The 14,354-nt window shown below is 55.6% G+C and overlaps 1 protein-coding gene across 2 annotated transcripts in view; it reads right to left on the bottom strand.

Moving 5' to 3' along the window:
• The window catches only part of aars2 (alanyl-tRNA synthetase 2, mitochondrial (putative)), a 49,572-nt gene that overhangs the window by 23,428 nt on the left and 11,790 nt on the right, over nucleotides 1–14,354 (bottom strand). For both annotated transcript variants that reach the window (XM_072439596.1, XM_072439595.1), the window contains exons 5-10: nucleotides 14,026–14,170; nucleotides 12,916–13,046; nucleotides 12,184–12,292; nucleotides 11,241–11,279; nucleotides 10,041–10,152; nucleotides 8,203–8,327 (exon numbers count right to left, since the gene is read on the bottom strand). In XM_072439596.1, the coding sequence (XP_072295697.1) occupies nucleotides 8,203–8,327; nucleotides 10,041–10,152; nucleotides 11,241–11,279; nucleotides 12,184–12,292; nucleotides 12,916–13,046; nucleotides 14,026–14,170 (661 nt within the window). The remainder of the gene's footprint in view (nucleotides 1–8,202; nucleotides 8,328–10,040; nucleotides 10,153–11,240; nucleotides 11,280–12,183; nucleotides 12,293–12,915; nucleotides 13,047–14,025; nucleotides 14,171–14,354) is intronic.

Raw genomic sequence — 14,354 nt, 5'->3', positions numbered from 1 at the left:
CAGGACAGAACACGACGGAACGCGACAGAACGCGACGGAACGCGACAGAACACGACAGACAGAACGCGACAGACAGAACGCGACAGACAGAACGCAACAGAACACGACAGAACGCGACAGAACGCGACAGAACGCGGCAGAACGCGACGGAACGCGACAGAACACGACAGACAGAACGCGACAGACAGAACGCGACAGACAGAACGCGACAGACAGAACGCAACAGAACACGACAGAACACGACAGAACGCGACAGACAGAACGCGACAGACAGAACACGACAGACAGAACACGACAGACAGAACGCGACAGACAGAACACGACAGACAGAACGCGACAGACAGAACGCGACAGACAGAACGCGACAGAACGCGACAGACAGAACGCGACGGAACGCGACAGACAGAACACGACAGACAGAACACGACAGACAGAACGCGACAGACAGAACACGACAGACAGAACGCGACAGAACGCGACAGACAGAACACGACAGAACGCGACAGAACGCGACGGAACGCAACGGAACACGACGGAACGCGACAGAACGCGACGGAACGCGACAGAACACGACAGACAGAACGCGACAGACAGAACGCGACAGACAGAACACGACAGACAGAACGCGACGGAACGCGACAGACAGAACGCGACGAACGCGACAGAACGCGACAGAACGCAACAGAACGCGGCAGAACGCGACAGAATGCGACAGAACGCGACGGAACGCAACGGAACGCGACAGAACACGACAGACAGAACGCGACAGAACGCGACAGAACGCGACAGAACGCGGCAGAACGCGGCAGAACGCGGCAGAATGCGGCAGAACGCGACAGAACACGGCGGAGCACGGCAGAACACAAACAGATCAGGACAGAACGCGACGGAACATGACAGAACACGACAGAACGCGACAGAACGCGACAGAACGCGGCAGAACGCGACAGAACGCGACAGAACGCGACAGAACGCGGCAGAACGCGACAGAACGCGGCAGAACGCGACAGAACGCGGCAGAATGCGGCAGAACACAAACAGATCAGGACAGAAAGCGACGGAACGCGACGGAACGCGACGGAACGCGACGGAACGCGACGGAACGCGACAGAACGCGACGGAACGCGACAGAACACGACAGACAGAACGCGACAGACAGAACGCGACAGACAGAACACGACAGACAGAACACGACAGACAGAACGCGACAGAACGCGACAGACAGAACACGACAGACAGAACGCGACAGAACGCGACAGACAGAACACGACAGACAGAACGCGACAGACAGAACACGACAGACAGAACGCGACAGACAGAACGCGACAGACAGAACACGACGGACAGAACGCAACAGAACGCGGCAGAACGCGGCAGAACGCGACAGAATGCGACGGAACGCGACGGAACGCGACGGAACGCGACAGAACGCGACGGAACGCGACAGAACGCGACAGACAGAACGCGACAGACAGAACGCGACAGACAGAACGCGACAGACAGAACACGACAGACAGAACGCGACAGAACGCGACAGACAGAACACGACAGAACGCGACAGAACGCGACGGAACGCAACGGAACACGACGGAACGCGACAGAACGCGACGGAACGCGACAGAACACGACAGACAGAACGCGACAGACAGAACGCGACAGACAGAACACGACAGACAGAACGCGACGGAACGCGACAGACAGAACGCGACGAACGCGACAGAACGCGACAGAACGCAACAGAACGCGGCAGAACGCGACAGAATGCGACAGAACGCGACGGAACGCAACGGAACGCGACAGAACACGACAGACAGAACGCGACAGAACACGACGGAACGCGACGGAAGAAGACGGAACGCGACATAACACGGCGGAACACGGCAGAACACAAACAGATCAGGACAGAACGCGACGGAAAGCGACGGAACATGACAGAATGCGGCAGAACGCAACAGAACGCGACAGAACGCGGCAGAACGCGACAGAATGCGGCAGAACGCGACAGAACGCGACAGAACGCGACAGAACGCGACAGAACGCGACAGAACGCGGCAGAATGCGGCAGAACGCGACAGAACACGACAGAACGCGACGGAACGCGACAGAACGCGACGGAACGCGACAGAACACGACAGACAGAACGCGACAGACAGAACGCGACAGACAGAACGCAACAGAACACGACAGAACGCGACAGAACGCGACAGAACGCGGCAGAACGCGACGGAACGCGACAGAACACGACAGACAGAACGCGACAGACAGAACGCGACAGACAGAACGCAACAGAACACGACAGAACACGACAGAACGCGACAGACAGAACGCGACAGACAGAACACGACAGACAGAACACGACAGACAGAACGCGACAGACAGAACACGACAGACAGAACGCGACAGACAGAACGCGACAGACAGAACGCGACAGAACGCGACAGACAGAACGCGACGGAACGCGACAGACAGAACACGACAGACAGAACACGACAGACAGAACGCGACAGACAGAACACGACAGACAGAACGCGACAGACAGAACGCGACAGAACGCGACAGACAGAACGCGACGGAACGCGACGGAACACGACAGACAGAACGCGACAGAACGCAACAGAACGCGGAAGAACGCGACAGAATGCGACAGAACGCGACGGAACGCAACGGAACGCGACAGAACACGACAGACAGAACGCGACAGAACACGACGGAACATGACAGAACGCGACGGAACATGACAGAACGCGGCAGAACGCGACAGAACGCGACAGAACGCGGCAGAACGCGACAGAACGCGACAGAATGCGACAGAACGCGGCAGAATGCGGCAGAACACAGCGGAACACGGCAGAACACAAACAGATCAGGACAGAACGCGACGGAACGCGACGGAACGCGACGGAACGCGACGGAACGCGACGGAACGCGACAGACAGAACACGACAGACAGAACGCGACAGACAGAACGCGACAGACAGAACACGACAGACAGAACGCAACAGAACGCGGCAGAACGCGACAGAACGCGACAGAACACGACAGACAGAACGCGACAGACAGAACGCGACAGACAGAACACGACAGACAGAACGCAACGGAACGCGACAGAACACGACGGAACGCGACAGAACGCGACGGAACGCGACAGAACACGACAGACAGAACGCGACAGACAGAACGCGACAGACAGAACACGACAGACAGAACGCGACGGAACGCGACAGACAGAACGCGACGGAACGCGACAGACAGAACGCGACAGAACGCGACAGAACGCAACAGAACGCGGCAGAACGCGACAGAATGCGACAGAACGCGACGGAACGCGACAGAACACGACAGACAGAACGCGACAGAACACGACGGAACGCGACGGAAGGCGACGGAACGCGACATAACACAAACAGATCAGGACAGAACGCGACGGAACGCGACGGAACATGACAGAATGCGGCAGAACGCAACAGAACGCGACAGAACGCGGCAGAACGCGACAGAACGCGGCAGAATGCGACAGAACGCGACAGAACGCGACAGAACGCGACAGAACGCGGCAGAACACGGCGGAACACGGCGGAACACGGCAGAACACAAACAGATCAGGACAGAACGCGACGGAACGCGACGGAACGCGACGGAACGCGACGGAACGCGACGGAACGCGACGGAACGCGACGGAACGCGACGGAACGCGACAGAACACGACAGACAGAACGCGACAGACAGAACACGACAGACAGAACGCGACAGAACGCGGCAGAACGCGACAGAATGCGACAGAACGCGACGGAACGCAACGGAACGCGACAGAACACGACGGAACGCGACAGAACGCGACAGACAGAACGCGACAGACAGAACGCGACAGACAGAACACGACAGACGGAACGCGACAGACAGAACACGACAGACAGAACGCGACGGAACGCGACAGACAGAACGCGACAGAACGCGACAGAACGCGACAGAACGCAACAGAACGCGGCAGAACGCGACAGAACGCGACGGAACGCAACGGAACGCGACAGAACACGACAGACAGAACGCGACAGAACGCGACAGACAGAACGCGACGGAACGCGACGGAACGCGACAGACAGAACACGACAGACAGAACGCGACAGAACGCAACAGAACGCGGAAGAACGCGACAGAATGCGACAGAACGCGACGGAACGCAACGGAACGCAACGGAACGCGACAGAACACGACAGACAGAACGCGACAGAACACGACGGAACATGACAGAACATGACAGAACGCGACGGAACATGACAGAACGCGGCAGAACGCGACAGAACGCGACAGAACGCGGCAGAACGCGACAGAACGCGACAGAACGCGGCAGAATGCGGCAGAACACGGCGGAACACGGCAGAACACAAACAGATCAGGACAGAACGCGACGGAACGCGACGGAACGCGACGGAACGCGACGGAACGCGACGGAACGCGACGGAACGCGACGGAACGCGACAGAACACGACAGACAGAACGCGACAGACAGAACACGACAGACAGAACGCGACAGACAGAACGCGACAGACAGAACACGACAGACAGAACGCAACAGAACGCGGCAGAACGCGACAGAACGCGACAGAACACGACAGACAGAACGCGACAGACAGAACGCGACAGACAGAACACGACAGACAGAACGCAACGGAACGCGACAGAACACGACGGAACGCGACAGAACGCGACGGAACGCGACAGAACGCGACAGACAGAACGCGACAGACAGAACACGACAGACAGAACGCGACGGAACGCGACAGACAGAACGCGACGGAACGCGACAGACAGAACGCGACAGACAGAACGCGACAGAACGCGACAGAACGCAACAGAACGCGGCAGAACGCGACAGAATGCGACAGAACGCGACGGAACGCGACAGAACACGACAGACAGAACGCGACAGAACACGACGGAACGCGACGGAAGGCGACGGAACGCGACATAACACAAACAGATCAGGACAGAACGCGACGGAACGCGACGGAACATGACAGAATGCGGCAGAACGCAACAGAACGCGACAGAACGCGGCAGAACGCGACAGAACGCGGCAGAACGCGACAGAACGCGACAGAACGCGACAGAACGCGGCAGAACACGGCGGAACACGGCGGAACACGGCAGAACACGGCAGAACACAAACAGATCAGGACAGAACGCGACGGAACGCGACGGAACGCGACGGAACGCGACGGAACGCGACGGAACGCGACGGAACGCGACGGAACGCGACGGAACGCGACGGAACGCGACAGAACACGACAGACAGAACGCGACAGAACGCGACAGACAGAACGCGACAGACAGAACGCGACAGACAGAACGCGACAGACAGAACACGACAGACAGAACGCGACAGAACGCGACAGAACGCAACAGAACGCGGCAGAATGCGACAGAACGCGACGGAACGCAACGGAACGCGACAGAACACGACGGAACGCGACAGAACGCGACAGACAGAACGCGACAGACAGAACGCGACAGACAGAACACGACAGACGGAACGCGACAGACAGAACACGACAGACAGAACGCGACGGAACGCGACAGACAGAACGCGACAGAACGCGACAGAACGCAACAGAACGCGGCAGAACGCGACAGAACGCGACGGAATGCAACGGAACGCGACAGAACACGACAGACAGAACGCGACAGAACACGACGGAACGCGACGGAAGGCGACGGAACGCGACATAACACAAACAGATCAGGACAGAACGCGACGGAACGCGACGGAACATGACAGAATGCGGCAGAACGCAACAGAACGCGACAGAACGCGGCAGAACGCGACAGAACGCGGCAGAACGCGGCAGAACGCGACAGAACGCGGCAGAACGCGACAGAACGCGGCAGAACGCGGCAGAACGCGGCAGAACGCGACAGAACGCGACAGAACGCGGCAGAACGCGACAGAACGCGGCAGAACGCGACAGAACGCGGCAGAACGCGACAGAACGCGACAGAACGCGACAGAACGCGGCAGAACGCGGCAGAACGCGGCAGAACGCGGCAGAACGCGACAGAACGCGGCAGAACGCGGCAGAACGCGACAGAACGCGGCAGAACGCGACAGAACGCGACAGAACGCGGCAGAACGCGGCAGAACGCGGCAGAACGCGGCAGAACGCGGCAGAACGCGGCAGAACGCGGCAGAACGCGACAGAACGCGACAGAACGCGGCAGAACGCGACAGAACGCGGCAGAACGCGACAGAACGCGGCAGAACGCGGCAGAACACAAACAGATCAGGACAGAACGCGACGGAACGCGACGGAACGCGACGGAACGCGACGGAACGCGACGGAACGCGACGGAACGCGACGGAACGCGACAGAACACGACAGACAGAACGCGACAGACAGAACGCGACAGACAGAACACGACAGACAGAACGCGACAGAACGCGACAGAACGCGGCAGAACGCGACAGAATGCGACGGAACGCAACGGAACGCGACAGAACACGACGGAACGCGACAGAACGCGACAGACAGAACGCGACAGACAGAACGCGACAGACAGAACACGACAGACGGAACGCGACAGACAGAACACGACAGACAGAACGCGACGGAACGCGACAGACAGAACGCGACAGAACGCGACAGAACGCAACAGAACGCGGCAGAACGCGACAGAACGCGACGGAATGCAACGGAACGCGACAGAACACGACAGACAGAACGCGACAGAACACGACGGAACGCGACGGAAGGCGACGGAACGCGACATAACACAAACAGATCAGGACAGAACGCGACGGAACGCGACGGAACATGACAGAATGCGGCAGAACGCAACAGAACGCGACAGAACGCGGCAGAACGCGACAGAACGCGGCAGAACGCGGCAGAACGCGACAGAACGCGGCAGAACGCGACAGAACGCGGCAGAACGCGGCAGAACGCGGCAGAACGCGACAGAACGCGACAGAACGCGGCAGAACGCGACAGAACGCGGCAGAACGCGACAGAACGCGGCAGAACGCGACAGAACGCGACAGAACGCGACAGAACGCGGCAGAACGCGGCAGAACGCGGCAGAACGCGGCAGAACGCGACAGACAGAACGCGACAGAACACGACGGAACGCGACGGAAGGCGACGGAACGCGACATAACACAAACAGATCAGGACAGAACGCGACGGAACGCGACGGAACATGACAGAATGCGGCAGAACGCAACAGAACGCGACAGAACGCGGCAGAACGCGACAGAACGCGGCAGAACGCGGCAGAACGCGACAGAACGCGGCAGAACGCGACAGAACGCGGCAGAACGCGGCAGAACGCGACAGAACGCGGCAGAACGCGACAGAACGCGGCAGAACGCGACAGAACGCGGCAGAACGCGACAGAACGCGACAGAACGCGACAGAACGCGGCAGAACGCGGCAGAACGCGGCAGAACGCGGCAGAACGCGGCAGAACGCGACAGAACGCGGCAGAACGCGGCAGAACGCGACAGAACGCGGCAGAACGCGACAGAACGCGGCAGAACGCGGCAGAACGCGGCAGAACGCGGCAGAACGCGGCAGAACGCGACAGAACGCGACAGAACGCGGCAGAACGCGACAGAACGCGGCAGAACGCGACAGAACGCGGCAGAACGCGACAGAACGCGGCAGAACGCGACAGAACGCGGCAGAACGCGACAGAACGCGACAGAACGCGACAGAATGCGACAGAACGCGGCAGAACGCAACAGAACGCGACAGAACGCGGCAGAACGCAGCATAACACGGCGGAACACGGCAGAACACAAACAGATCAGGACAGAACGCGACAGAAACCGACAGACAGAACGCGACCGACAGAACGCGACCGACAGAACGCGACCGACAGAACGCGACAGACCTGGTTCGGACCTGGTTCGGACCTGGTTCGGACCTGGTTCGGACCTGGTTCGGACCTGGTTCGGACCTGGTTCGGACCTGGTTCGGACCTGGTTCGGACCTGGTTCGGACCTGGTTCGGACCTGGTTTGAGACCTGGTTTTAGACCTGGTTTTAGACCTGGTTCAGACCTGGTTTAGACCTGGTTTAGTCCTGGTTTAGACCTGGTTTAGACCTGGTTTAGACCTGGTTTAGACCTGGTTTAGACCTGGTTTAGACCTGGTTCAGACCTGGTTCAGACCTGGTTTAGACCTGGTTTTAGTCCTGGTTTAGACCTGGTTTTGGGCCCTGATCCGGTCCAGTTCTTCTGGGTCCACACAGACTCCTCTCTCGTCCAGAATCAGGTCCACAAGGTCCAGAGGAAAACCCAGGTCTCTGTGGAGAGACCAGGCCACGCCCGCTGCCAAAGACAGAGTCAGACAATGTAAAGTACACACTGTGTACACACACACTGTGTACACACACTGTGTACACACACTGTGTACACAGTGTGTGTGTACGCACAGTGTCTGTGCGCACAGTGTCTGTGCGCACAGTGTCTGTACACAGTGTGTGTACACACACAATGTGTACACACACAATGTGTACACACACTGTGTACACACACTGTGTGTACACACTGTGTACGCACACACTGTGTACGCACACACTGTGTACGCACACACTGTGTACGCACACACTGTGCGCACACACTGTGCGCACACACTGTGCGCACACACTGTGCGCACACACTGTGCGCACACACACTGTGCGCACACACACTGTGCGCACACACACTGTGCGCACACACACTGTGCGCACACACACTGTGCGCACACACACTGTGCGCACACACACTGTGCGCACACACACTGTGCACACACACACTGTGCACACACACACTGTGCACACACACACTGTGTACACACACACTGTGTACACACACTGTGTACACACACTGTGTACACACACTGTGTACACACACTGTGCGCACACACACTGTGTACACACACTGTGTACACACACTGTGTACACACACTGTGCGCACACACACTGTGTACACACACTGTGTGCACACACTGTGTACACACACTGTGTACACACACTGTGTACACACACACTGTGTACACACACTGTGTACACACACTGTGCACACACACTGCACACTGTGCGCACACTCTGCACACTGTGCGCACACTCTGCACACTGTGCGCACACTCTGCAGTACACACTCTGTACACACACTGTGTACACACACTGTGTGCGCACACTCTGCACACTCTGCAGTACACACTGTACACTACAGACTACAGTACACACTACAGTACACACTACAGTACACACTGTACACTACAGACTACAGTACACACTACAGTACACACTACAGTACACAGCACACTACAGTACATACTACAGTACACAGCACACTACAGTACACACTACAGTACACACTACACTACAGTACACACTACAGTACACACTACAGTACACACTACAGTACACTACAGTACACACTACAGTACACAGCACACTACAGTACACACTACAGTACACAGCACACTACAGTACACACTACAGTACACACTACAGTACACACTACAGTACATACTACAGTACACAGCACACTACAGTACACACTACAGTACACACTACAGTACACAGCACACTACAGTACACACTACAGTACACACTACAGTACACACTACAGTACATACTACAGTACACAGCACACTACAGTACACACTACAGTACACAGCACACTACAGTACACAGCACACTACAGTACACAGCACACTACAGTACACAGCACACTACAGTACACACTACAGTACACACTACAGTACACACTACAGCACACACTACAGTACACACTACAGTACATACTACAGTACACAGCACACTACAGTACACACTACAGTACACACTACAGTACACACTACAGTACATACTACAGTACACAGCACACTACAGTACACACTACAGTACACACTACAGTACACACTACAGTACATACTACAGTACATACTACAGTACACAGCACACTACAGTACACACTACAGTACACACTACAGTACACACTACAGTACACACTGCCCTGTGGTTCTGCTCTGTGGTTCTGCTCTGTGGTTCTTACCTGGGAACATAGTTCCTGGTTCTAGCTTGTGTAGAGTTCTCTGGATGAGTCGAGTTCCTTGTTTCAGCGACGACAGAAACTGAGCCTCGTTTTCATTTATAACATCAACAATCTGAAAGAAAAGAACGATTCAACTGTGTCTGTGATATACAACTGACAGTCACTGACATTAAACTGTAAAGTCTGTGATATACAACTGACAGTCACTGACATTAAACTGTAAAGTCTGTGATATACAACTGACAGTCACTGACATTAAACTGTAAAGTCTGTGATATACAACAGACAGTCACTGACATTAAACTGTAAAGTCTGTGATATACAACTGACAGTCACTGACATTAAACTGTAAAGTCTGTGATATACAACTGACAGTCACTGACATTAAACTGTAAAGTCTGTGATATACAACAGACAGTCACTGACATTAAACTGTAAAGTCTGTGATATACAACTGTCAGTCACTGACATTAAACTGTAAAGTCTGTGATATACAACTGACAGTCACTGACATTAAACTGTAAAGTCTGTGATATACAACTGACAGTCACTGACATTAAACTGTAAAGTATGTGATATACAACTGACAGTCACTGACATTAAACTGTAAAGTCTGTGATATACAACAGACAGTCACTGACATTAAACTGTAAAGTCTGTGATATACAACTGTCAGTCACTGACATTAAACTGTAAAGTCTGTGATATACAACAGACAGTCACTGACATTAAACTGTAAAGTCTGTGATATACAACTGACGGTCACTGACATTAAACTGTAAAGTCTGTGATATACAACTGACAGTCACTGACATTAAACTGTAAAGTCTGTGATATACAACTGTCAGTCACTGACATTAAACTGTAAAGTCTGTGATATACAACTGACAGTCACTGACATTAAACTGTAAAGTCTGTGATATACAACTGACAGTCACTGACATTAAACTGTAAAGTATGTGATATACAACTGACAGTCACTGACATTAAACTGTAAAGTCTGTGATATACAACAGACAGTCACTGACATTAAACTGTAAAGTCTGTGATATACAACTGTCAGTCACTGACATTAAACTGTAAAGTCTGTGATATACAACAGACAGTCACTGACATTAAACTGTAAAGTCTGTGATATACAACTGACGGTCACTGACATTAAACTGTAAAGTCTGTGATATACAACTGACAGTCACTGACCCGCTGCTGCTCGCTGCACAGCTCGGGGTAAACTTCACCCTGAAACACATTTAAACATGAGGAAGCAGAGGCTCATGGGAGTTTGAGCCATTTTATGACACAAGATGCTACAGAAGAAATAAAGTGTTTCCTGTTTTTAGATCATTAACTCTGCTCATCCAAGCATTAGCTCCAGTGGCATTAGCTCCAGTGGCATTAGCTCCAGTGGCATTAGCTCCAGTGGCATTAGCTCCAGTGGCATTAGCTCCAGTGGCATTAGCTCCAGTGGCATTAGCTCCAGTGGCATTAGCACCAGTGGCATTAGCTCCAGTGGCATTAGCTCCAGTGGCATTAGCTCCAGTGGCATTAGCTCCAGTGGCATTAGCTCCAGTGGCATTAGCTCCAGTGGCATTAGCACCAGTGGCATTAGCACCAGTGGCATTAGCACCAGTGGCATTAGCACCAGTGGCATTAGCACCAGTGGCATTAGCTCCAGTGGCATTAGCACCAGTGGCATTAGCACCAGTGGCATTAGCTCCAGTGGCATTAGCACCAGTGGCATTAGCACCAGTGGCATTAGCTCCAGTGGCATTAGCTCCAGTGGCATTAGCTCCAGTGGCATTAGCTCCAGTGGCATTAGCACCAGTGGCATTAGCACCAGTGGCATTAGCTCCAGTGGCATTAGCTCCAGTGGCATTAGCTCCAGTGGCATTAGCTCCAGTGGCATTAGCACCAGTGGCATTAGCTCCAGTGGCATTAGCTCCAGTGGCATTAGCTCCAGTGGGATTAGCTCCAGTGGCATTAGCTCCAGTGGCATTAGCTCCAGTGGCATTAGCTCCAGTGGGATTAGCTCCAGTGGCATTAGCTCCAGTGGCATTAGCACCAGTGGCATTAGCTCCAGTGGCATTAGCACCAGTGAGATTAGCACCACGTAGCTCCAGCGGATAACAGAACCGGGCCCTACCAGAATCTGGGCCACAGTCGGAACCAGATGTCCCAGAGTTCCTTCAGGGGCCTTCAGAACCTCCAGAGAGAACCGGACCGCCCTGCGCAGGATCCTCCTCAAGACCAACCTGGAACAGAGAAGAACCAGGTCAGAACCGCATGAGAACCGGGTCAGAACCCTGTGAGAACTGGGTCAGAACCGGGTCAGAACCGCATGAGAACGGGTCAGAACCCTGTGAGTACCGGGTCAGAACCGCATGAGAACGGGTCAGAACCCTGTGAGAACCGGGTCAGAACCGCATGAGAACCGGGTCAGAACCGCATGAGAACGGGTCAGAACCCTGTGAGAACCGGGTCAGAACCGCATGAGAACCGGGTCAGAACCGCATGAGAACGGGTCAGAACCCTGTGAGAACCGGGTCAGAACCGCATGAGAATGGGTCAGAACCCTGTGAGAACCGGGTCAGAACCGCATGAGAACGGGTCAGAACCCTGTGAGAACCGGGTCAGAACCGCATGAGAACCGGGTCAGAACCCTGTGAGAACCGGGTCAGAACCATTACAACAGAAGTTCAGATCCGTAGCAAAAAGAGGCTAAAGTGGAATGGACGGAAAATGCAAGTTATAATTGTACGTAGATGATGATGAAAACAGGCTCCTCCCCCTGGCTGCAGGCTCCTCCCCCTGGCTGCAGGCTCCTCCCCCTGGCTGCAGGCTCCTCCCCCTGGCTGTTATGACGTGTGACACTCACTCGGCGCCGCTCATCCCGGGGTGAACTCCGTCTGCGATGCAAATGGCCAAAGTCCGGATGTGATCCACCACCACACGATACGCCGTGTCCAGGAGCCCGGGGCCCCCAGAGTATGGGGCCCCGCCTGACAACTGACAGAGAACCGAGTTAAACAGAGACCAATCCAGTGAGAGTACCTGAGGCAGATGAGGCCCAGATGAGGCCCCGGTGAGAGTACCTGATGCAGATGAGGCCCTGGTGAGAGTACCTGATGCAGAGGAGGCCCAGATGAGGCCCTGGTGAGAGTACCTGATGCAGAGGAGGCCCAGATGAGGCCCCGGTGAGAGTACCTGATGCAGATGAGGCCCTGGTGAGAGTACCTGATGCAGAGGAGGCCCAGATGAGGCCCTGGTGAGAGTACCTGATGCAGATGAGGCCCTGGTGAGAGTACCTGATGCAGAGGAGGCCCAGATGAGGCCCCGGTGAGAGTACCTGATGCAGATGAGGCCCTGGTGAGAGTACCTGATGCAGAGGAGGCCCAGATGAGGCCCTGGTGAGAGTACCTGATGCAGAGGAGGCCCAGATGAGGCCCTGGTGAGAGTACCTGATGCAGATGAGGCCCTTGTGAGAGTACCTGATGCAGAGGAGGCCCAGATGAGGCCCTGGTGAGAGTACCTGATGCAGAGGAGGCCCAGATGAGGCCCTGGTGAGAGTACCTGATGCAGATGAGGCCCTGGTGAGAGTACCTGATGCAGAGGAGGCCCAGATGAGGCCCTGGTGAGAGTACCTGATGCAGATGAGGCCCTGGTGAGAGTACCTGATGCAGATGAGGCCCTGGTGAGAGTACCTGATGCAGATGAGGCCCTGGTGAGAGTACCTGATGCAGAGGAGGCCCTGGTGAGAGTACCTGATGCAGAGGAGGCCCTGGTGAGAGTACCTGATGCAGAGGAGGCCCTGGTGAGGCCCTGGTGAGAGTACCTGATGCAGAGGAGGCCCTGGTGAGAGTACCTGATGCAGAGGAGGCCCTGGTGAGGCCCTGGTGAGAGTACCTGATGCAGAGGAGGCCCTGGTGAGGCCCTGGTGAGAGTACCTGATGCAGAGGAGGCCCTGGTGAGGCCCTGGTGAGAGTACCTGATGCAGATGCAGGATCAGGGGTAGAAACAGATCCGTGTCGTAGTTTGAAGATTTCTGTTGTAAAATGGAGACGAGTCGTTCCAAACCCAGACCTGTGTCCACGCTCCTGAGGGGGAGGGGCCAGAGGGAGGAGTCAGCCTGCCTGAGCCAATCAGAGGAAAGAGAACAAACCAATCAGCGAGAGCAGAGACTTTGGACCCGATGTGGTCCCCGGTCCCGTCCCCGGCCTTGGCCCCGTCCCCGTCCCCGGCCTTGGCCCCGTCCCCGTCCCCGGCCTTGGCCCCGTCCCCGTCCCCGGCCTTGGCCCCGTCCCCGGCCCCCGGCCC

Source organism: Eucyclogobius newberryi, unplaced genomic scaffold (genome assembly GCF_026437365.1).
Source record: "Eucyclogobius newberryi isolate DKJ021-1_F unplaced genomic scaffold, fEucNew1.0.hap1 SCAF_99, whole genome shotgun sequence".
NCBI classification, from domain to species: domain Eukaryota; kingdom Metazoa; phylum Chordata; class Actinopteri; order Gobiiformes; family Gobiidae; genus Eucyclogobius; species Eucyclogobius newberryi.
Note: the sequence above shows the minus strand (reverse complement) of the source record. Positions and strands in the feature narration are given on the sequence as shown.